Source organism: Pyxicephalus adspersus, chromosome 4 (genome assembly GCF_032062135.1).
Source record: "Pyxicephalus adspersus chromosome 4, UCB_Pads_2.0, whole genome shotgun sequence".
NCBI classification, from domain to species: domain Eukaryota; kingdom Metazoa; phylum Chordata; class Amphibia; order Anura; family Pyxicephalidae; genus Pyxicephalus; species Pyxicephalus adspersus.
Window position 1 is genome coordinate 121,399,351 of NC_092861.1, and position 22,191 is coordinate 121,421,541.

The 22,191-nt window shown below is 36.7% G+C and overlaps 1 protein-coding gene across 1 annotated transcript in view; it reads left to right on the plus strand.

Annotated features, from left to right (window-relative positions):
* The window catches only part of KIZ (kizuna centrosomal protein), an 85,361-nt gene that overhangs the window by 36,093 nt on the left and 27,077 nt on the right, over positions 1-22,191 (plus strand). The window contains exons 9-12 of the mRNA XM_072409500.1: positions 6,391-6,511; positions 10,955-11,020; positions 15,897-15,995; positions 21,310-21,406. Of these exons, the coding sequence (XP_072265601.1) occupies positions 6,391-6,511; positions 10,955-11,020; positions 15,897-15,995; positions 21,310-21,406 (383 nt within the window). The remainder of the gene's footprint in view (positions 1-6,390; positions 6,512-10,954; positions 11,021-15,896; positions 15,996-21,309; positions 21,407-22,191) is intronic.

Here is a 22,191-nt window from a genome sequence, read left to right on the forward strand (position 1 = left end):
GTTAAAAGAACATAGAAAAGCATCAAACATTTAAACCTAAAGCAGAACTAAACTTAAAATAAAAAAATCAAACTTACCTACTTATCCTCTGATCCCTCAATCCCACCGTAGCCATCTTCGAGTCCCACGCCGTACTGCTATCCCTCTTCTTCTCTGCGTGGAGGAAGCACCAGGCGCCATCATCTTAAGCTGCCTTCTTCCTTGTTCTGGCTACATCACCCGTTCCTACTCTGCACAGGTGCAAGATCAGAATTTTTTCCTGTCAATATAATGAAATGCGCAGAAAGAACAGCCAGGAGCCTCCTGGGGTGCCTGACGGCTCAGTGGTCAAGACAGAAGGGGAGGGGCACCGGAAAAAAAAATAACATTTTTACTTTATGTAAAAGGGTTGTCTCCAAGTAAAAATTTTAGTTTAGGTCTGCTTTAATATTCAATCAATTAAAAGTACTACATTAAGCCACACACAAGTGCATATTAAAATCTAAGAACATAACTCATTATTCATAATTGCGCTACCGTATATCAATCCTACACACTTGTGCTTGACGGGTTTCGCAGATCATAGTCAGCTTCCTCAGGAGTCAACTGAGATAACTGTCATCCAGACAACACCACACCAAACATTACCACTGAAAAAATTGCTGTCAGGATCTCCCCAGGCAGGTACCACGGGATCACCCAAGGCGCGGAATCTAAAAGACACCAGGTCTTCACCAAGGCACCCCGCAAAGGGTGTTGGGCCAGTAGCCAGGAGGCCACTGGGCTCTTTTCTGCTGGGTTTCACCAGGTCGTGACTCTTGGGGTCACGCTACCTGAGGAGGAAGGCTAAAGTGGGCTCAGTGTAGAGACAGGTGGCAGGCGAATGCAGTACGGAGCCAAGCGAGGGTTGGGGCAGGCGGCAGACAGCTGTGGGAACCGACCGGTATTGTGACAATGGCGCCAGGATACCCAAGGCAGGCAGTGGCAATAACGGTAAGTGAACTCAATGAAGGTATCTATTTTTGGCATGAGTCTTTCAAACAGTAATTTTAAACAGAAGCAGAAGCAGGAAAAAATCTCAACTGCACATCTTCATTGAAATTTCTTTCTTCATTCAAATCAACCTGTTGTGCTGTGCTCCAGAGAGGTCATGCCACAAATTGATACCTCCATTTAGTTACCAAGTATTCCAATCCTAACCAATCAGAATGTTACTTGACCATTGCTAGCCAATTGTGGCCCAACCTTTTGCACTTCTAATTATATTATATTTTATATATTATTGTATGTTTTTATATTATAACATATTATTGTATGTTTTCTTTCTTATGATCTGTCAGGACATAACAGCCACAACTTTCTTCTAATCAGGTCACTCCCACCCCAACAAGTATAGAAAAATGATCACAGGGCCAAGGAATAGAGATTCTACACAAATCCACCTGTACATCCACAAAACATGTATTCCATGTTTTCGTATTTACCTTGTTAAAAAAAAAATAGGTAGCTCTCTAGAAAGCCTTGGCAATCTTGCTCCATTACAAAAAGACTGAAGATGCATTTAAGGGTCTTAGAAGGAATAACGCCTTGCAAAAATGTGCATGTATTGCAATTTTTTTGCCCAGACATACACCAAAAGTAAAAAACCAAACTTCAGCTAACACTTTTTAAGCTGTTACAGCAAACCACAGTTTGACTCCTCCTGGAAAGCTTGGTCTACATCTTATATTAGAGACAAATAAGTTTTTTGAAATGGAAAAGAAAGGTATACACTAAATACCATCATTACAAGTAATAAATTACCAGAGTGTATTTTCTCTATGGTAAGCCTTCAAATGTAGCACATAATGGATTTGATTTCATTTAAATTGTCAGCTCTTCACTTCCTATATTGAAGCACAGTGATCTCTTAAAAAAAGAGAATCTCCCTGTAGCCACTGGAAGTTCATGTGAGAGTGGCACTTATCCTCCGTAGTGGATTTTGAACTCAGGCTAATAAGCTCTTTAGAAAAGTGGTTTTAATGGATCTATGAAATTACTGCCCTTTTGTTTTCCTTTTGTCTAAATTTTTAAGTTTTATCAAAAGCGACAACGAGCTATTGAACTTCTTTCATTTTTCAGGTTAAGAAAAAAATCTGCAAATGTACATTTAAAAGGAATTTCCACCTTGAACTTCTTATAACTACATTGTTCTTAACAATATGGTAGCAATAGCAATTGAAGCTAACTCAGGTTCAGTACCCCTGCACACTCCCATTATATTTCCATATGCTGTTTTTAATTGTCTGGGTCTCTTTTAAGGTTATTTGGAAATTCCTCTTTGTTACTGATGCTTCCAGTGTTGGGGTTTGAAGGATTCAGAGGAATGCTGTTTGTAATTAAATTATTGTATAGTGCATGTGTGTCCTTTAGACAGAAGCTTTTACTCATAAAAAAGGTGAAAAATACAAAAATGTAGCTCTTTGTCAAGTGAAACAGTTCTTAGTAACATTCACAACATTAATCCACAGAATAATCCTATGTTTGTCCAATATGTTCATACACTGTTTAGTTAATTTTAACTAATCAAATGATTTTTCAGCACCCCATGGCACCAAACTATAAATCCTAATCCCTACCATATTGGAAATAAGATGATAGTCAAAAAGGTAAAAAAATCCAAACTGATTTTATGGATGATAATCGGAGAATTGTAATTTTGAATCCATGCTCACCATTATGTCTTTTCAGTAAATACCATCTTTTATGGTCATGGGTAAGAATAGATGATAGTAAATTACAAGCCTTATAACAGATCTTAAATTCGGATTTGAACATTTAAAATCAGGCTTGGCTTTACTGTAGAAAGGGACAGTCAATAACCTTACAGCAATAAACATTTTTACCAGTCTGTTCAGTGTCCTAAGCTGTCAAAAAAGTGCAGCTCAGCTTAAGATGCTGGGATACCCTGCACATCTGGTTTCACATTATACTTACCACAGAATAGCACGCCAATGAAAAAAACAGCATCCACTAAACCTTTAAAATGGTTCTTACTGGACCAGATGAGTTTTTTCTAATGTATCCAGCTTGTATGCAAATATAAATTATATAATTTAAAATAATTAATATACAAATAATAGATGTACACAATGATTACACAACTCAACAAATTTTTTTTTTTCACTTGCCAAAGATTTTTTAATATATTTAGTGTATCTCAGGTCTGCTGAATCCAGAAATGACATCAGTTTCATTGAATTGGCTCCAGTTCTTATGATACAGGAATCGGACTAGACGATTTTACCAACAACAAATGTTAACACAGCATAATATTATCAATCTTTTTTTTTTTACACCAAGGTTTTGCATTTTATATAATAAATGTAGCATTATTCTCATGAAACTTTCATTTTCCTTCTTTTTAATTATACATTTTTTTTTTTACATAAATTTGAGTTCTTCAAGAACAAGTTGTTTAAATGACCCTAATGTATTTTGCTACATTTGTGGAAAATGTTCTCAGCAAAAACGAAGAAGAAACAGTAAAGAATTTGTGAAACAAGCATATCTAGCATAGTTTGGTATTAAACTGGGGGACCAAGATAAGTATTGGGCTTCCCTTTTGGTATGCAAAACTTGTGTATAGTGTCTACGTCAGTGAAAAAATGAGAAGTTTGAAATTTGGGATACCATGGTATGACGAGAGCCCAAAAATCATCATAGTGATTGTTACTTTTGTCCTGTGAATGTAAAAGTTTTCAACCGTTACAAGAAAAACAAGTAGGACTACCCTGATTTGGAATCAGCAAGACAACCTGTGCGGCATGGTGCTGATGTTCCCAAACCAATGTTCAGTACATTCCCTGATATTCCTGTATCTGACATGGAGGATATACAGGGTTTGGAGTGTAATCCATGAGTAAGCAGTGGAAGTGGAAATGTTTCATCAAATCAGCAGTGCTCCCAAGAAGAGCTCAATGATTTAATACATGACCTAAGTCTGTCAAAACAAGCATCGGAACATTTAGCATCCAGGCTAAAAGAAAAGAACTGTTTGAGACCGGAAGTTAAAATAACGGTTTATAGGACAAGAGAGATGACACTCCTACCACATTTCAGTGAAGATGGAGACTTTGTGTACTGTTGTAACATCCCTGGACTATTACCCTATATGGGAGTACAAGAATACCGAGCAGAAGACTGGCGGCTTTTCATAGACAGTTCCACTCAAAGTTTGAAATTTGTTTTACTGCATAATGGCAACTGCTATGCATCAATTCCATTTGGTCATTAAACAAGCCTGAAAGAAGAATATGAAAATATCACAACCGTCTTACAAAAGCTTTGCTATCATGAACACCAATGGTCCATATGTGTTGATTTAAAAATGGTGAACTTCCTACCTGGACAGCAAAGTGGATACACAAAGTACCCATGTTTCATCTGTTTGTGGGATAGTAGAGCAAAGCAGGATCACTGGAAAAAAGAGACATGGCTTCCAAGGGAAAACATGAAAAAAGGTGCAGCGAACATCATTAATGAGCCAACGGTTGACAAAGAGAAAATCATTCTCACTCCACTACACATAAAGTTGGAATTATTGAAGCAATTTGTTAGAGCTCTGAACAAGGATGGTGATTGCTTCAAATTTGTGGATGCTTCCCTGGATTGAGTACTGAAAAATTAAAAGCAGGAATCTTTGATGGACTCCAGATTCAGAAACTGATGGTTCAAATTTCACAAGTTACATGACTGATACTGAAGGTTCTGCCTGGCACAGCTATGTCATGGTTTTTAAGAACTTCCAGGGTAACCATAAAGCACAAAATTATGAAGAACTGGTACAAAATTTGCTCCTAAATTTTAAAAACTTGGGTGCTACTATGAGCATTAAGCTACACTATCTCCATAGCCATTTGCTAACATTTCTAGAAAACCTTTTTTCAGTGAGGAACAAGGGGAGAGGTTCTATCAAGATATAAAGGTGATGGAAGAAAGGTATCGGGGCAGATGGGATAGACACATGATGGCAGACTACTGCTGGAGCCTTCAACATGATTGTCCTGATCATGAGCATAAAAGGAAATCATACAAGCATAGTTTTTTAATGACTTCTTTGTGATTAGTTCTGTAAATATACTGAATATAGATTATATTGACATTAGGTATTTCATTTGGTTTTGTATATGTAGGCATATCTAGTTTATTTTGCTTCATTTTTATGTTTCATTACTTTTCCATGAGGTTTATATTGAGGTCAATATTTCAAAAACTAGAGCCAGTCTAGCAAAAGCAATATTATATTTGGAATCTGTGCATCAAACAATCTTAAATGACTTTAATCTGTTTGGCAAGAAAATGTTTGTTAACCAGTGTTATATTTGTTGTGCTGTGAACTGGTGATTTGCTTTTTTTACCTAAAATATCAAGTGTCTCCCATGTTCCTTTTCATTGGTGTGTTTTGATAAAATATTTTCTTGGCATCCTTACTGGTCATAATGGAGACTTTTCTGGCAGGGTAGCTCAACATTCACAGGCAAATGTAAATTTATTTATGCATTTACTCTGATATTTTTACAGGGATCATAGTCAATATAGTATATGGCATTTTTTCAGGGAGATAAGACAATAATATACACGTATGTTTTTGGGATGCGAAAGGTAATTGTGTGACTGCATAAAACCCACACAAATTCCATTCAGAGATGGGTACCTATGATACAATGCCAGATTGACAATTTGGATTTCCTTTCAGCTTTGAAGTGCATATAAAAATTAAAAACAAGCATTCAATATTTTACAGTTTACCAATCCTTGGATTTGGTAGTTGCATTCATTTTCACTTTTAATATTAGGAATGTTTTCAGCAAGTATATAAAGTACCTGTAGGAATCCTTGAAATGTTCTGTCCTTAAGCCTTCTTGTGAGTGTAATACAAAGCAGAAAGAAACCTGTTTTATTTTTGTGAGCTTTTAGTCCTTTTAATCCATTATGTAATAGAGATGAACAAAGGCAGACATGAGAACCCAACTACTGTAGTATGACAACAGGGGCTGCCCCAAAGGATAAAGGGGAACAAATAAACACAGACATGAAGGCACGGGGTGTTTTATTTACAGGGTTGTCAGGATAAAAAAAAGGGGTAAAATACAAAAAAAAACTGAATGCGAACACCACTTCTAAAGACTTGTAAGTTGCAATATATTACAGTTTTGTTTACATATCCTTAAGATCATTTGTTTCAACTTTGTTCACTTTAAAAGCAAATATTTGAAATTTTCATTTTCTCAAATGCAAATGGTAAGGTTGGTACTTTTACAGCTAAAAGGTTTATGTATATCTGTCCTCTGTGTGTAAAACATTCACCATTTGTCCTTACATTTACATTGTAGATTGTGATCATTTTTATATTTTTTACATTTATTGAAGGATCACCTCCAAACGGCAAGGAAGGAAAATATTTTGTCCTCCATTTCGGAGTCAGATTCCCAAAGCTGCTCGCTTCCAAAAAAGGATCAAGTGAAACCTACCCAGTTTAAAAACCAACAAGGTAAGTTTTGATCAGAAATACTTATACAAAAAAGTGTATGGGATCAGCAGAGTCATGAAAAATATTGTGGTTTGTGTCTATATTCCCTGATAAAATATCAAACACAAGACAACTAGGTTTGTATTTGTACCTTTTTTAATGTGTATTGTATAATTTCTATACAGCATGAGTCTTTATAGTCTAAACTGAACTTGTGGCCAGATAATGTACACTAGAGTATTTGTATATTCTGAACAAACCGTAAAAGCATTCTAAGAGCACCCAGCCACGCCATAGTCTTGCATTGTTCTTTGGTATGCCATAGGCAGGTTATGTGCAGGTTATTTCCCTAACCATTGATAAATTAAACAGTTACTCTTTGTTGTGCAATGATCAGCAAAATATTAAAAGAATTTAAATGTTTACTAAATGAGACAAGAATCCCCTCAGATGTAGCTCTTGGATGTTTGAGGGTTTGCTTTCTGTTTTACATGCCTGTATACACCACTTAGGACTGAGGCTGAAGGAGTGGCCAGTCCCTTTTGCCCCAGTTAGCACCCAAACACAATGCTAAGACTTGATAACTGATATAAAGCTGAATGAGGAGCGCCATGGATATTACAGATCCACAGGTCAGGGCATTGTAGTTAATTACAAAGGTAAAAAAAAGTGCATAGATACCACTTATTTCACAAGATACCTTCTCAATCTTCTGTTTCTTTCATTTTTCCTGTGTGTGCGGACATGCTTTTTGCTTCATAGTAGGAGAGTGTGGAAAAAAAAAAATTCTTGCTTTTTAACAATATGCAAATAGTTGAATGTCCATAGTTTGGACACAAGTTCTCTAGGATATTTTATTACCTAGCTACAAGTTGGGCAGGACCTATGGATCTAGAGCTCAGATGTGACTCAATGAATTCTATATGAGCTTCGCGATTATTCCATTAGTACAAAATTATACTGAAATACCATTGGTGCTTGCTGGATCAGGTAGCTATATGATTTTGGGTTCTTCTACTGAAAGATTGTAGAAACCCCTTTAAAGTTGTTCATAAGGCCAACAACCCAATACATCATTGCAATATGCACATTTTTATAATTATTATTTTTACACGGTATTACGCCATCATATTACGCAGCGCTGTCCATAGTTGTGTCGCTAAACTTCCCTCAAAGGGGCTCACAATCTAATGTCCCTACCATAGTCATATGTCTTCAATGTAGTCTAAGGTCAATTTTTTTTTTGGGGGGGAAGCCAATAACCTCACTGCATGTTTTTGGGATGTGTGAGGAAACCCACACAGACACGGGGAGAACCAGCAAACTCCATGCAGATAGTGCCCTGGCCGAGATTGGAACCTGGGACCCAGCTCTACAAAGGCCGGAGTGCTAACTCCTGAGCCCCCGTGCTGCATTTAAACAAATTTTTAAAGAGAAGTAGGACGGGTTGTGCTGTCAATGCAGAGAGCAGAGGAGTACAACCGGGGAGCTTGGTTGTCAGAGGATATTGTAAATGGAGGATATCCTGGCATGTGTTTACTTTTTGTGAAGAGACAGCTGTGAAAATGTATTAGAATTGATTTCTTTGGGAGCTGCCTATGCTGCTGCCCTAACTGTTAGCCTCGTTTACCATTCTGTGAAAGAACTTCTCCGTCTCTCTCATAGCGCATACTGGGGAGATTCAACTCTCTTTGTTTTTATTGACTAGTTGACTATGTTGACTATGTTGACTATGTTCCTGGAAACGCGTAGAAAAAATAAAAAAAGATCATCAAAACAAAAAACTCATCATTGATACCGTGTAATCATGTAACTGGAATTGTATATGAATGTTTTTTTATCAGATTTTCTACTTTTAATGAATTATGAATTAATCTTTTTTTTGAGATACATTTAAAAAAAATTGATGCTATTTGATGCAATAAAAGTTTTTATGTATTGTTTCTTTGCCACTGTGGTTTACAAAAATATTTGTACTTCTGTTTAGCCTGGACAAAATCATATTAAGGTCAACTATTTTTCTTTCCCACACCCCAAGATAGGGAATACAGCTTGGCCAGTGACTCATCTTCTGATTGGACAAGATAGTAGCATCAGCACCAAAGATCAGGTTTTCCCTGAGCTTTCATGTGTTAACAGTGTTGAAATGACAGTACCAGGTGTGTTAAAGCACTAGATGGCCAAACCACTGGCTCGTGTTCTTTCCAGCTTAAGTCCTCCTCTTCAGAGGTTTCCTTGAGCTAATTTACAGACACATTTAAGTGTTTATTCCAGTTACATTAAAAATATCTTCGCATTTGCATGTCTAGTGGACTTTACCTTAATGCAGCTTTATAATCATTATTATAAATGTATTTTTTTATTATGTGCATGTAATGTCCGTAGTGGTTTTTGACCTGGAATCAGTCTCTTACAGTCCCAATACAGAAAAACATGGAAGTTGAGGGAGAAGCAGCACCAGGATCCAGTAGTCTAGTGATCCAAGTGTGTTGCAGTGTTGCAAGGAGCATGTTGATGACACAAAAGAGGAGCTAAACATTGTGCTGCTTCTCCTTTTACTATATCTTTAAATAAAAGTGAAATTGAAGATTGGGTCCCCTCCCTTGCATAGCAGGATGGGGCTGCATTGCAAAGTTGTATATTTCTCCGAGATGGAAGGAGAGAAGTAAAAATCCTTTTAGCAGGTAGAAAGGCTCTCGTGTCCATATTTCATTGGTGTATTTAGCTGTTTGCCGTAGTTCAGCTTGGTAGAAACTCATACAAACATTTAAGTAACATAAAGACCTTTTTAAATCTAACTCTTGACTCTTTGGGACCAAAAAAATAGTACTTTCTTATTATTATTTCCCTATTATTCATGTATTTATGTAAGCACCCAAGACTTAAGCTGCGTACACACTTCCAATTTTTATCGTTGGAAATGAACGACGAACGACCGATTGGCCAAAAACAACGAGGATAGTCGTTGGAAATGAACGACTGGACCGGCGGATCAGATTGGACGACGATCGTTGACCATCTATCGTGTGTACGGTCGTTCAGTGATCGTCCATGGTCTGAGCATGCGCGGTGAACGAACGTTCGCTCACTTCCTGTGGTGCACGTCACTTCCTGTATCGTTCAAACCATTGCATCTATCATGTGTACAATATCTTTGAACGATCGTGTCGTTATCTGTAGGTACAGGATCGGTGCCATACGATCGTTCGCAGATATCGTGCAGGATCGTTCGTCGTTCGTTTACCAACGATAAAAATTGGAAGTGTGTACGTAGCTTAAGCCTGAACTATTGTCAAGTAGAAGCCTATGGACTTATATTTCCATGCCAGTTTAAACAATATAGACTGCTGCAAACAAGGTGCGGAAGTGGTAGTTGGCACCCAGTAATAGTAATACATGGTTAGGTCAGGAACAGTGGTCTTCTTTTCATTCTGGGTTAAAAACCTCTTAACCTGTTCTAAACATTGATTTGCAATGCAATCAGTTTAAAATATTGTATAATTTCATATATGCAGTCTTTATAACCTTACTTTATAGCTCGGAGCTCCTTTCTTTCACAGGGTCTTAAAGAAAGGCTATTTCTGCTTTTATCAGTGCTATGAGGGTAATATATGGAAATTTCCCATATAGACTATCTGTCCATGAACCAATGGGAGGCGTTCCTGTAGATTTAAAGGAAAATAGCATCCTCTCTGCTTTTCCTTTTTAGTGAAAGAGAGCTGCAGGTGTTTTCTGTAGAATAATGAAACAAAATAAATTTGCTGCACGCATGTTGTATTTTCAGCTTGGTAAAATAAAAGCAGTGATGAACACAACATGATCTGTTTTAATTATGTCAAGGCAGAATATAGACAAAGCAATTACGTTGGCTATATACACTGAGAATCCATTTTAATAATCAAAGTTTAGTCTGGGATAATGACTGGATGATATACACTCGCTGGGTTATCTTCCTCAGTATCCATCTCATCAAAATCTAAAGAGCTTGGCAATTAGGATGAAAAACCCTTTATATGATTAAGCTGGGCACATTGATTTAGGTCTTTTGAGTGCATGCTTGTTTTATTCACAGTGGAAAAAGCAACTTTGATTCCAGCTAATTAAGTTTGTTGCCATTTTTTTGTAGATGTCCTGCTATTCAGTGAGACACTGTTGGTATTTATATACATTTTTTTCTTTTTTTTTTTTTTTATTTCATCTAGTTAAAACATAAATAATTTAAGAAGCCTGCTTGGCTCAATCATTGCAGCTGAAGCAGGCCAAAAAAAGAAGCCTATTTGATAAAAAGTTCACAGTAGGCTTTTTCTTTTGAGAACCAGAAAGTCGAAGGCAAGATCAATAAACTTGAGATAACAACAGTATAAGGAAAAAAAATATACTTAAAGAACGGGGTTTAACTGGAACTAAGCCAGCTTGGTCATCACGCCTTTGAAATGTTTCATTATTTTCTGTCTCAATGTACAGATGACTCGAGCTCGTGTGAAGATGACAGCAGACGTGGAAAGTTTCTGGAGAAGAAACGTGTAGCAGGTAAAAGCAATCTCTGAATAAAAGCAACAAGCGCAACACCCCCAGGGGTGTATAAAACAAATGAGCTGCTATGTACAAAATGCAGTCTATGCAGAGTAAACAGAGGTGTTTACACATTAACGAGTAGGGAGTGAAGGCAATAGGCAAGATTCATTGTCATGGTGTGACTCTCACCTGACCTTTGCTTATTTAGATTGTGCTTGTCTTAATAGGCATAGCTCAGCAATTATGGTGTAACCTGCAGATGCTTCTAATTTACTGCTACTCTTTTGTAAATGGGTGACAAATTCGGTATAAACTAGTAAAATATGCTAGATGGAAAGTTGTACTTGAAAATGACTTTCTCTATGAATAGATCTGTATTTTATCCATTTGTGATGGATTCTTTATAAGCAATGTAGTGCAAATGGTATATGAAAGAGCAGACATTTAAATGACTACATTTCCTTATCAAGTTTTATGAGTACCACTGATCAGCTATGTACAAAAGGCAGTCAAGATGACTTTTTCAACAATAAAAGTAGGATATTAATTTAAGGTGTAAGATAGTTCTCGATTAAGTTTTTGCTCAGTGCAAGTGCTTATTTTGTAAATAGACATGAAGGAAATATATATTTGAAAATGTAAGCCCATCCATTTAGTATTACTGCTTCGAAATGATCAGTAATAAGTAACTTGTTTTAGGTTTTTGGTTTTGGTTTAGGAGAGGTTTGAAAACCAAATGATGGGGCTTTGGGACTAAATCTCTCAATTGTTAACTGTCTCAATTTATCAATATGGATTAAGGTGGGGAGGCTGCTAACCAATCAGATCCCTCAACACAGTTGTCTCTTTACTTTACAGTATTGTCGGTAGATATGTTGGTATTGTCAAAACAAGCATTTTTACTAACTCTGCCTTCTTGTTTTGATTGAACAACACATATGTTACATCCAGCTTGTGTGTTTGTGATTTTCAGTTTTCACATGGGGCCAAATAGCAACAGGTAAAATGTAAAAAGGTGGATAGAGCCAAAACCCTTGGAAACCTGTAACTGGAAACAAAGAGAAGTACTTCCCCCTTTATTGCTGTAACACTGAGCACTGCTGCATTTATGAAAAATAACTTCCCTATGTCCAGCATATCTATCACCTGAGCCCTCCACAGCTCGGTGGCTTGTCCAGGAGATGGTGGAGGTTGAAGTGAAGAACTGGAGACTTTGGAAGGTGATATTTCATGGATGGAGCGTCAAAGGTGGCCTGTTTCTTTTATAACAATAGGGTTTCTTTAAAGCTGAATTTCAGACTTATGATTAGCCTTTACAGTTGTACAGTGTTGCTTACTTTGTTTTCACTTCACAATGTAAGTTTTTCACAATGTGCATTGGAAGTTGTAGCAAGTCAGATAGAGTCTGTCTCTATTCCTAGCTGGAAGATGTTCAGCATCATCTACCCTTTTTTTTGTCTCCCCATCGCTAATTTTGGGAACGTCTTTTCACTTCTTGTCCTAGAGACACTATACAAAGTATAGTAAGAAGTAAATTTCCTATTTATGTCCATTGTTCTCTCCAGCCCCTTGTAGGCGGGCGCACCACCTGGCAGTTTTTAGTAATCGTCCAAAAACAGCTGGGTCACAGTGCAGCGGCCATCGCCACCTACAGCTTCTTCCCACCCTTCCGGGGTGAACACTGATGTCTATTCAAATTAAAAAAAAAAGCCAAGTGCTGGGCTGTACCCTCAGCCTGTGCTGGCTTTTAGAGAATGATGACCAGCCTCACCTATCAGCAGCTTCAAGTCATATCCTGGTGTGGTTTATTAGGGCATAGGCAGGTGGTTTTCAGTGGGATAGTGGCCAAGTATATTTGTTTGCTGTTTGCAAGACAGTTCAGGGCTACTAAATGTTCAACTTTGTATTGTGACATATAATGGTAAATATACCTAAAAATAAACAATAGTTAAATTATTACCATACAAAATAGTACAAAAATGTTATAATCTGACATGCTCAAATTGCTAACCAAAAATTGTTTCACTATGGCCAGCATGATACTAAGAGGGACATTTTCTCATTAAACATGGGGTTAATGAGGTTGTGTTTTCCAGGCTGTTAATATTGTGCTTCTTATATCTGCTTATTATTTCTTGTATGCAATTATGTTTAAATAGTAACCCACTCTGTAATTTGTGCTTGTAGCTCCCTGCCATTAATGATCATCATGCAAGTATTTTGTTTACATACTGCATCTACATGACTATAAGGGCTTACATACGTGTGATGTGCTTCATAAGCACTCATTTTATCTGCTTTCTTTTGAATTGGTATTAAAATTGTGATTTATTTCAAGATACCCTCATTGCCTATTCCAGATCTAGTCTGTCTTTTTTTGCCTTGCTGTGCGTTTGAAGTTAGAGCAAAGCGCAGCGGGGTGCACCAGTGAGCCACAGCAAGAGCACCACATTGTCAATTAGTTTTCTTCCCTTGTAAGACTGACTGTTACTTATAAAATCTCACTAATAATTAATGGCTTAGAATATATATTGTAAACAACACTGTGCATTTTACCCGTACAAAATGCTTTAAAGATTGTTCTCCGGAATTAAAAAAATTGTCATCTGGCCCGCCTGGTCATTTGCTATTTGCGTGTCCGAATAATTTTAACGTTTGACTGTTAATATGAGTTTGTATCACCCTAGCTTTAGGTTAAGTGAGGAATAGGTGCTGTTTTATGTACCTTTAAGTACTAGATGTATTGATTGTCCCTTAGGTCTGCAGAAGAGCTGATTGATTGCAGTTGGTGATAACCTTTAATGGACCAGGATAGTAGCTGTGGATGAAATATAGATTTAAAAATCTCACACAGGCTTGAAGAAAGCTCAGAGATTTACCAAATTCTGTGTAGTTTATTTAAGACTGGTTGAAAAAAAAAGACTAGGGAATAAAGAAAAGTAGCACAAGAAGCACCTTCTACATTTACGGGAGCTAATGATATTATAACCACTTATCTCTGTGATATTTTCTTGTTGTCAACCATAAGTCTTACAGAACAAGTCAAGTATTGACATTTTGAAATTTCATGGAAGGTAACCAAAGCTTATTCATTTTCCATCAAATGCTCAGGCAACAGGTTTACTTTAAAGCTGAACTGTAACTTCAATTATAAAAAAAAAGGAATTGTGTAAAAAGGTCTACAACAGTCTACGGTAATTTGTCATGTCTTCTCCTGCTGAAATTTTTAGTCTGCAAAAACCCTAATTATACCAGTAGTACAGTGCATGCCTTCTGTATACTAGTATATTCCACAAACACTACAGTGTCCTAAATAGCAAAGCGGGTCACCCAAATGTGTGTCTATAAACTTTACCTTGTACTAGGTGCACCTCAATTCTTATGGAAAATTTCTAAATTTGATAAATTCATATTTTCTTTGTTTGCGTTTGTTCTGTTTACAACTCAGTATAAAAAAAGTCTTTCCAAAGGCAACCAATTGTATCCATCGTTCATTCAGCAATGTTTCATCCTTTGATTTACATATTTTATGGGTAAATCTGCTGGTAAATTTTTGCTTTTCAAAAATAAATTCCAACAGAACAGTCATAGGAAAAAAACATTATGTAAATAGAGCAAGTGTACATCCAATAAAAACCACAAAAAGAAACACATATAATATAAAACAATAGTAATAGAGGGGAAGGGGGGAATACTAGGGGTGGGGATACTGGGAATCATAGTCTAAGGAGAAACATGGTATCAAAGACATAGTCTGTTGACAAGTGAGTGGGAGGAACAGTAGATCAATCATACGGGAGACATGGTCGGTGGCTCTGGCCGGGTGCCCCCCCCAAGCGGGGTCCTTCTTTAGTCCCCATTGGTAAGTGCACCAGCTAGACCAGGGATTGGGAACCTCTGATGTAGGCAATCAATTCAATATAATCTATTGCATTAGAAATATATTAACAACCTGCACTGTTCGTTCATGACAAGTTTATATTGTTCTAAAGCAGCCTTTCTCAATGTTTTCTGAACAATCCTAAAATACTTTTCATTCTTCATTGAACCTCCAATAAATAAAATTACATACAGTTCATGGTAAATGTGATAAATAAGTTGTACATAATAACATAAAACCATTAAGAGTTTGATATACTCCTCCTGTGTGATGTTATAAAATATTAATCAGGAAATTAAACAAATGGTAATTGCCAAAAAAGAAACAGTATGAAAAATGAAGTGTTCTCCTAGATTAATGCTCAGTGAGAAGTACCTTTCTTATATTGGACCTGACTTACTAAAGCTCTCCAAGGCTGGAGAGGATACACTTTCAGAAGCTGGTCGATCAAGCAAACCTGGCATGGATCTGGTCCAGGATTGAAAACATGTGCTAGCAAATAACAAATGACTTTGAATAAATCCATTTCAGGTTTGCTAGATCACCCAGGTTAACTGATGAAAGTGTATCCTTTCCAGCCTTGAAGAGCTTTAATAAATTATTGGTGATTCATCATTGGTGGTGAGTGTACGTTGGAGGTAAGAAACCCTCTAGAAACCTCCTGAGAAACCCTTGGATTTCACACAATCCTGGTTGATTACATTGTCATAGAGAAAGAATTCATATGCTTAGATATAGTCTGGAAAGTGGACAAATCTGCAGTTTCTATGTTATATTTTTTTTTTCTAGCGAGGATACTGCCAAGCACCCTGATTTGTTAGTAGGGCAACCATGTATGTAAATAAACAACTAAAACAACAATTAAGCAAGAAAACAAACTGTCTCCTCTTCAGGGTTCCAGAAGTTAGAGAAGGTTAATCTGAAGTTAGTACTTGGAGTAAACTTTGTTAGTAAATTGAGCCTTGTACAGCATGATATTTGTGAGCAATTTTTTTTTCTTTCCACTTACAGCAAACTCAAACTGTTTGCCGGAAAGTACAACAAAGTCAGATCATGAAGAAAAAGAAGATGATGAAGATCTGAGTGATATATCAAGTATTGAAATTCCTGGTAGGTGATGGTATTTATTGATGTAGAATCAATGTTTGATATACTGCTCTCAGGTTGGAGGGTAATGATACCCGAGTTGCCTATTCATGCTACTTCTGTTTTGAGTTGCAGTCCATAAGTTGCCATCACCGCCACACTGTTAGTTTTTCAGTTTTATAGACAGTTATCTGGCCTATATTATCTGGCCAATAGTGGGTTCCAGAAGTGTGCTGTGCCAGAATAAAAGGCCTGATTTATGAAATCTCTTGAAGACAGGAGAGGATACATTTATATTGTTGAAACAGGGTGATCCAAAAAATCTGTGGTGGATCTGGTCCAGGATTAAAAACATTTGCTAACAAATAGCAAAAGACTTTACAAAATCCATTTCAGATTTGCTGGATCACCCAGGTTCATTAATGAAAGTGTATCCTCTCTAACCTCTGAGAGCTTTAATAAATCAGGCCCAAAGTGTCAGGAACTGATTTTAGTATGTGAATCGTATAGCAGGTTTACCAGGGGCTTTGGGACAAGCATCTAAAGTTACATGCAAATATTTGTTAATTTATGAGTTTTACTGTCTACCCTTTTTATATCCTTTAAAAAAATGAGGTATACTACAATAAAAATGACAAGACATGGCATTGTGAGCACTGTAGAAAGAGAATATTAAAAAGCTGTAGATAAGTTATATTGTTAGTAGTTTAAATGCTCAACCCAGAAATTTTTTTAAGCCGGGTGGGAGGAAAATGTAGGTGGCTGGCAGCCCCTGTATTGTGACCAAACTCTTTAGTAACCACCCAAAAACAGCTGGGTGGGTGCTGAAAAGTGCCAGGTGGTGAGCCCAGCTAAAACGGCCGGGGGAGAACCCTGGGTTTGATCCATTCAAAAATGGATGAACACTGAAAAACCAAGTCCAGCTGCTGTTGTGCATCTAAAACTGTGTATATGAATGTTAGGTCTGTTGTAGGTCCCTTTTAAATTTTTATTACCATGGGACATTTTTATTACCTCTGTAAAGGTGGACTTGTTTGTATATTGCCTGCCTTGCCTTATGGGCACTAAATTGAGCACAGTAAAAAAAAAAAATTACAAAAATTGGAAAATTTAGAAAATTTTCATTGTGAAATAGAAACCTGCTATCAATAAGCAAAAGTATGGTTCTTGAATGTGTACATCAATGCTACATTGTCACTGGTTATGGCCTTCCCCTTATTGTGTCCAGAACCTTACTGCTAGCACATCACTTTAACCCCCCTGGCAGTATTCCTGAGTGTGGCTTGGGCTAAAAAAAACATGCAAAAAGCACTGACCCCGAGCCACATTCGGGGTTGCTGAAAACAATAAAAAACACGGTGTCCTGTCCGACGGATTTCATCCTCGGGGGGCAGCTTCTTCCTCCGATCTTCAGCCAGCTAATGCAGTGATGTTCCCCGGGGAGTTCCCAGTGACGTCAGTGAATGCGTTGGTGCGGGCGGCACAGTGAAAAATGTAAATAATTTTGTATTTCTATTCAATACAAAATAGCTGTATTGAATCCAATACAAAGAAATCTTAATAAATTTTATATTTATATAAATATATATATATTATACATGCTACTTTACAGGTATATTGCAGGTTTCTGTATTTTTATGCACCTTTGTTTTAACAGATTTTTGTTTTTTTTACATAAAGTTTATTATTAAATTGATTAAATATTGGACATATTTGGTGCGTTATGCCTAAGAATTATAGGCCTACAATGTAAAATAAATTTACATGCAAACAATGTAACGCTTTTAGTGTAAAAAAACGGACAGAACTAGAACGCCAAGGGGGTTAATGGGTGACCACCCGAAGTAAGATTTTGCAGTTGAAACAAAGGTTCATAACCGCAAACACTGAAGCTGGCTTATGTTTCTACATAAGAGCAGCTTACTCAGGGCTCTCGATAGAAGACCAGACAACAATATGTGCTTGCACCTGGAGCTGCCTTCGGTAAAAAAACAAAAAAAAACAAAAAAAAAGTATTTCTCTTTAATGGGTAAATTTGAAGCGCTTGTGCACACAGGAAGCAGAAACAACCAGCAAATAAAGACGAAAACCTGATTTCCGTGGATTAAGTACATATATGCTGCAGTTTTTTTTCCCTAAACATGGCTATATATACACATGTAAGAGCCGCCCTTGCTTAGTGAAAACTTGGCACAAGCAAACAGTGTGACATTAATGACTTAATTTGGTGGCTTTGAAGTGAGAGGTCACCAGTCCTGGCACAGATTAATACACAGGCCAACCAAAACAGCAGGAAATATTCTTTCATGTTTTTAAAGACTTCAGTGCAGTTGTTTTTCTTTTATAAAATAATAATATCACATATATAAATTTAATAAAACATAGCAATTTATGTTTGCTTTGTTTTAAAGAAACCTGCTTTGTCCAAAGTGGTTAAAAAAATAAACAATATTTTTTTATAATAGCAATGGCTTTCTGTAGGATTAACAGACAGATTTACTCTAATAATCCACTTACATCGCTTTGCTAGTGCTGCCAATAAATTGGACCAGATATAAAGCTTTCTTTGTGCCATGTGTCTGATCCGTTTGTCCTTGATTTTATAGTTATTACTTTCATCCACTTTTCTTTATCTAGTTGGTTGTTTGAGTGTCAGACATGGGCAAGGTAAAGGATGACGTCATTTAGGATGAGAGTTAAAAACAGATGTCTTGTTGTAGCATATAATAATACCAAGTAATCATGGGTGCCACAGCTGTTAGCTTGGGGACAAAAATTCTATTTATTTTTCAAAAGATTCTGAGTAAACTCAGTATAATAAATGGCTGACTATATTACCATTATACAAAAATTTAAATGAACATTTGTTTATTTTTTATGATTCCAACTGCAGCATCGTGAAGTTTTAGTCTTCATTCCTCCCTCCTTCTGGCCAACAAAAAAACTCAAAGGTCTCTATTTATAATACAGGGAATCCAGGCATTCTTTTGAACATTCCCTTGTGAATCTTCCAGGTCCTTGTGTTTCAATGGCTGTAATTGACTCCCACCATGGAATGTTTAAGGGATTGTCACATTCCCTGTTTTATAAATAGAGACTATAAACATTATAATCCTTCTTTTTTCTGTCCAAAAGATAAAGATTTGTCTAGACTTTAAACGTTCACTTTAAAATTAGGTAGCTGAATGTATCCCTCCCCCTCAAGTATTCATGTGGGCCTTACTTAGCTAGTACAGGTTTACATTCAAAAATCCGGCAACCTCCGGACCTAAGGAGTGTTGGATTTTTAAAATTTTAGGATTTCTTGTTTCATTTACTTAACCTCCACACACAGGCCACCCTTCCTCTCGCAGCACCGCGGACATCTGGCACAGTTCCAGAGAGCAGGCAGCAGGGACGTCTCAACGTGCATTTAGTTTAGCAAGCAAGCTAACAGCTGTTTCTGCAGAACAGCACCATGAAAACATTAGTGACCAAACAGTGTACTGCAGTCCCTGTATTGTACATGTGATCCAAAATTCATGCCAGGAATCTGAAGGATCCGGATTATCGATGGCCGGATTTTCGATTGTCAGCCTGTACTTTTAAAATTAAAACGAAAGTAAAAAATTAAAAAAAAAAAAACACACTTTTAATCCTGCAGATCCATTGATCCATCCAGAAGTTTCTTCATAGGTCCCGCGTCGTCCCTGTTTCCTCTTTTGGCCCAACAGAGGAGGCGCCTGGAGCCGCCATCTTCTTCATTCTTCTTCCAGGTTCTTTATCCCACGTCACCCGATCTCACTGTGCAAGCACAGAATCAAGTAATGTAGATGGGGAAAATGATTGCCGATCTCACTGCGCATGCCTGAGATCGGCAATTTTTTTCTCCCATTAAAGAAAGGGCTCCTTCAATCTTAGGCATGCGCGGAAGGAGTAGCCAAGAGCCCCCGGAATGGGTGACGTATGTGTATTGTATATGTGTAAAAAAAAGAAAAAAAAAAGTGTTGCACTTTAAAAAATAAACCAATACATTTTTTTACCCTATATAAAAGGGTTGTCTACCCTTTTATATAAAGTAAAAATTTTGAGTTTAGGTCTTCTTTATCTACAAATTCCAAAGGTAAATTTGTAGAATGTCACCTTTAGATATGCACAAATTACACATTAGAAACCAGAACTCCTGGGCTGGTTTTGTTTAGTGCCTTTGTGCCACAAAAAAGTTTACTGATTGCTACAAACAGTATATTAATTTTCATATACATCACAAAGTATGTGCATATGCAGTATATTAAGTTATCTGGTTAAAACTAGTGCCACATCCTAGTAGAAAGTATGATATTTAATATATTTTGATGGAATTTTACACAAATACATTAAGCCAAACAGATATAAAAATGCATAGTATTTATTAAACCTAAGACAAAAATAGTAAGTTTATCATTCTCTGTTGCTTGAAGTTTCCCTTGTTATAAATATTCATATATAGACACAAAAATTGATACAGCAGCTTTTCTGTCACTAAATCCTTATCAGGGAAGCTGAAGATATTAGTGGTTTATGCGTTCCATAGATAGGGTCTGATTTATTAAAGCTCTCCAAGGGTGGAGAGGATACACTTTTATTTGTGAGGCTGGGTGATCCAGCAAACCTGGAATAGATTTGCTTGCAAATGACAAATTATTTTAAAAAATCCATTCCAGGTGTTCTGGATCACCCAGCTTCACTGATGATGTATCCTCCTCAGCCTTGGAGAGCATTAATAAATCAGGCCCATAGTACCTGCTTGCTCAGGAGGTACTAAGGTTACTATGCTCTCTATAGGAAATATAAAGTATAATTGCTAAGAAAAGATCAAGGTTACACTTTTTACAAAAAGCAGTCAGTCATATATGCTACATATCAGTATTGCATTATTTAATTTTTGTGCACATAGATATTTTTTGGAACCAGGGTTGCAGGGCCCAAAGAAAAGAGATGGTCTTCTGATATGCTACTACAGGAGAACTAAAACAATGATTTTCCTGAAAACTGTAGGACAAATATCTTTTTTTTTTTCACATGAAGTTTTCATATGCTCGAGTTGGGTACAGCATTCAGATTTTACTAACTACATTTAGTATTTTATGTGTTCATGTTGTGTTTTAGTCTGGAACCCCACTGATTTAATGCTTTTTAGATTTCTGAATTGCTTGTTGCTTACTTTTGTAAATACATACTTTGTCTTTTGACATTCCACATTAGAAATAGTCTTTTTCAAACAGCTTGTTAACATGTTTAAATTTCTACCCAATTGTGTACCTTTTTGTAATTTTTACTTTAGTTATATATCTCACTTTTTGTATTTGTTGTAATACAGGATTAATGCCTGCCAATATACATTTCACAACAAAACCAGCAAGCAAGAAAAACTCTGAGGCTACCGTTTCATCGAGTGAGTCAAGCCCTGAACACAGGTAAAAATAATTTCTACAATAAAAAAAATCAATCAATAGACAATATTGTTTTAAGGTGGTGATGTAACATTTTGGCAAATGGAGCTGCAAAAGTGCAGCTACTTTCTGCTGTCAATACTTTTATCTTCTCCTTCGTGTTCCTGTGGAGCCTCTTAGGTTGCTCACTGTATGTATGCCAAAGTAATACATAGATCTTTTTTATTTTTAGAAAGAGGAAAGCTTTCTTTTGTGTAACAAAGCTAAAAGGGTATTTTTTTTCAACTTTAATTTAGTTTGGTAAAAGAAAATATGTATACTTTAGGTAAAAACATATATATAATAGTTGAGCTATTGATATAGTTGAACTGCAGACTTTCAGCTTTAATTCAGTGGGTTGAACAAAAAGATTGCATAAAAATGTGAGCAACTAAAGCCCTTTTTAACACAGTCACTTCATTTCAGGGGCTCAAAAGTAATTGGACAAATTAAAAAGCTGAAAATAAAATGTTCATTTCTAATACTCGGTTGAAGACCCTTTGCTGGCTATGACAGCCTGTAGTCTTGAACCCATGGACATCACCTGATGCTGGGTTTCCTCCTTTTTAATGCTCTGCCAGGCCTTTACTGCAGCGGCTTTCAGTTGCTTTCACTTTGTGGGCCTTTCTGTCTGAAGTTTAGTCTTCAACAAGTGAAATGCATGCTCAATTGGGTTCAGATCAGGTGACTGAGTTGGCCATTCAAGAATATTCCACTTCTTTGCTTTAATAAACTCCTGGGTTGCTTTGGCTGTATGTTTTGGGTCATTG